We start from the raw sequence: 3,563 nt of genomic DNA on the forward strand, positions 1-3,563 counted from the left end.
AGACATTGTTTCTTTCTGCTGTGCATGGGGTCGCTATGAGTCGGTTCCGACTCGATGGCACCTGACAACAACAACATGATTCTTGGTTGGCAATTTTTTCCTTTCACAGTTTTGTACACATCATCTCATTGCCTTTTTGCCTGCAAGGTATTTGCTAATAAATCAGGCCTTATTCTTATTGACTTTCCTTTGTAGTAACTTTTAGCTTTTTCTAAGCTGTTCTCAGGAGTTTTTCCTTGTCTTTGGTTTGGAAAGTTTGATTGTGATATGTCTTGGTGATTTTCTTTTGTTGTCTTTCCTGTTTGGGGTTCATATAGCTTCTTGAATGGGTTATCTTCTCGTCTTTCATAGTGTTAGGGAAGTTTCCGTTCAACAATTCTTCAACAATTTTCTCCAGGCATTTTATAGTTTCTTTATGATCTGGAATTCCAATCACTTGTAAGTTATTCCTCTTCCTGGTATTCCACATAATTCTTAGGCTCTCTTACGATTTGTAACTCTTGTCCAGTGGGTAGGGGTGCAGAGAGTATGGTGTGGCTGAGCTGTATGGGCATGGTTGTTGCCTCCTGTCGGGTGTAGTAAGAGGAGAAAACACCCATAGGAAAACAAAACAGAAACAAACAAACAACAGTGAAAACAGAATAAAGGAGTTAAAAAACAAAACTACAGGCAGCAACAAGAAAAAGAACAAAATAACTAACAAGAGAAAAGAGGGACAGGAATTTAGAGCCATACAAGAGAAAAATAAGAGAGAAAAGGAAGAGGAAAAAATGTTAAAAAAACAAAAAGAGAGGAACATGAAAAGAGGGACTAAAAAGTGGTACAAATGAGAATCAGAAGAAAAAAACAAAAGCTTAGATAAAAAGTATAAAAATCATGGGAAGGGAAAGAAAGAAAGGAAAAGAAAAAATAAACAAATAAGAACAATGGAACAATGATAGAAAAAACAAACAACAAAAAAAAGTGTAATTGTTGACCTGAGAGAGGAGAAAAGCCTAGGTGGGCATAGGAAGAATGAGATGGCTGAGACTCCAGACATAGACGGAGTTCCTTTAGGTATAGATGTTATCGATGTTCAGGATACCCAATCCAGAAGTAGTCCATGGATCCCCTTCAGGTTCCTAGTTTCAGTGTATGTCAGAACCAGAGGGCAGCCAGGAAGAGTGTGACTGATAATGAAGGTTTCCTGCCAGTGTAATTCTGATATGTAGCCTCTGTGTAAACTAAAAAACTCCAAACTCCCAGAAAGCAGGGTCTATGCTGGTGATAGATGAGGGTGGGGACTAGCTTCACCTCTGTTATTCATGGAGCTCTGGGGAGCAAGAAGAAATCGCACCTTTTCCTTAGCCCGTGTGAATCTGCCATGTTAGGCGACCATCTGTATGTCTCTCCAAATCAGCTTGCAAAAGTTCAAGATGGCCACTGTGTCTGGACAGCAGTCCATTCACCAGTTAGTCTCCTTCACCACACCTGCTCAACTTCACCAGTAGGTGTTCTATCCATTTCTCTAACCTTTAATCTGAAGCTTAAGATTCCAGGATTGTGCTCTTGTCTGTTTCATTCGGTCTCTGTATCTTTATTGCAGAGGCTCTATATAGCAATGTCTGCCTAGTCTGCCATCTTGCTAGAGTTTCTCACTTATTTTTAGTATAAGTATTATAATTGTTTGTGTATCCTCTTCTTGGGATAGTGATTTTTATTAATCTTTCTATTAATTGTTGACCTAGCAAAGTATCATATCCTTATTACATAGCCTTTAAACTAAGTAGCTATAAAGACACTCCTAATAGGAGTCCTGGGGTGGTACTATAGGATCAGTAATGGACTGTGAAACACAAGGTCAGTAATTCAAAACCATTAACTGCAACTTTGAAACTCCATACAGGATCAATATGAGTCGGAACCAACTAGACAGGACATGACAACAATAGGAGTCTTACTGTGGCACTGCTGGACTGCTAAACAAAATGTCGGCAGTTCAAACTCAACATTCACTCCTTGGAAATCCTATACATGGTCACTATGAGTTGAAACGGACTCATTGGCACTTAACCACAACGAAAGTTCTTGGTCTTAACTCACCATGAGGCTCACAAAAAATGAAATTAAATAATTATCAAGTTATTTCAACTTCAAAATTATTTTTTTTACTTCTTTTGCAAAAGTATCTGAGGAGACAGCAATAGGTAAGATAGCTCAGGTCTTAGATTTTAGGAAACTTACATTCTAGTGACAAGGGTGAAGTGAGGAATCCACAGACATATGAATACAGTGTTTTCTTCAAATTGGACAAAACCTCGGCCCTCCATATTTGAATTAATATTACAAACACGTACTTGGTAAAATGTAAATACAAACACACACACACATAAATATATAGAAATAAAAATAAATATAAACATAAACATATATATATACACGCAGAATTGTTTTAAACACCATAGAGTCAGTTCCAACTCGTAGCAACCCTATATAGGGTTTCGGAGGAGCAGCTGGTAAGTTTGAATCACCAATCTTGTGGCTCAAACTGCCTTTGAGGTCAAATGCTTATACTATGGCATCATGCAGAATTGACACAGGTTAGAAAATTAGTATTCTGACTTGGTACCATGGAACTTAAATAGTCCACTAAACTAGCTATCAACTACTTACCACATACAGTTGTTTCCACAGACTGGCCCATTCTTGCAGGGTTGCTGTAACCTCAGTCACAATACAATCTTCTAGTGGGACCACAGTTTCATACTGCCTACAAAGACAAGAGACAGCCACATTAATTTAGGTAACATCTCAGAGTACTGTCTGCCATATTTATTTATTTTTAAAGTTTTATTGTAAATTATGTGATAGTTTTTGTGGGAAAACATTTGTTTTACATTCATCTTATTGTATACCGTTTCATTGCCATGGTTACAGTACCACCCTCCATGCACCATCAATCAACCTAAGGGGACACCCTGCAAAACTGACCCCCAGTCATCAGCACACAGCCCCTCTCCCTCTCTGGGCCTGAAGTCCCCAAACACTCAATCTCTCCACATCATCGTCTCTGCCTCCATCTCTGGCGTCACTGCTCCTCTGGGCAGGGTCCCGCTCTCCGCTCTTCTCCCTTGATGGTCCCAGAGACCTCCACTCCTAGACTGCAAAGTTATTCACTCCCCTCCTGGCAACAAAACGTCTACCTTTACATTTCCAACCGTCACAATCAGTCCTGGTAACAATTATTCACTATTGTATCATAAGAGACCTATCCGTATTTCCTTTCATCAGCCCCACCTAGACAGACTGGATACTAAGTGGAGATTCTACCTTCCTCCAGGCCCTCTGGATCTAGGTTCCCCCTTGAAAGCTTGTAAGCCAGTCACTTCTTCCCTTGGTAGCCCCCCATTCTGGGTAGCCAATGTCCAAGTTGTTCATCCCTATCTACTCTGTGCATGGAGGAGGTGGGAATGATTCTTGCTGTTAGGATTTGTTCCCTCTTTTGAGCTACTGCTTCCATAGGTGTAGGTCAAGTTCATCAAATTGTATCAGATTACTCTTTTTTTCCTCTTCTTTCTTCTTCT

General features: G+C 39.7%; 1 protein-coding gene across 1 annotated transcript in view; it reads right to left on the reverse strand.

The window, feature by feature from the left end:
• The window catches only part of DOCK3 (dedicator of cytokinesis 3), a 716,589-nt gene that overhangs the window by 487,421 nt on the left and 225,605 nt on the right, over nt 1–3,563 (reverse strand). The window contains exon 5 of the mRNA XM_006873644.1: nt 2,653–2,749. Coding sequence (XP_006873706.1) covers nt 2,653–2,749 — 97 coding nt within the window. The remainder of the gene's footprint in view (nt 1–2,652; nt 2,750–3,563) is intronic.

Source organism: Chrysochloris asiatica, unplaced genomic scaffold, assembly GCF_000296735.1.
Source record: "Chrysochloris asiatica unplaced genomic scaffold, ChrAsi1.0 scaffold00246, whole genome shotgun sequence".
NCBI classification, from domain to species: Eukaryota; Metazoa; Chordata; class Mammalia; order Afrosoricida; family Chrysochloridae; genus Chrysochloris; species Chrysochloris asiatica.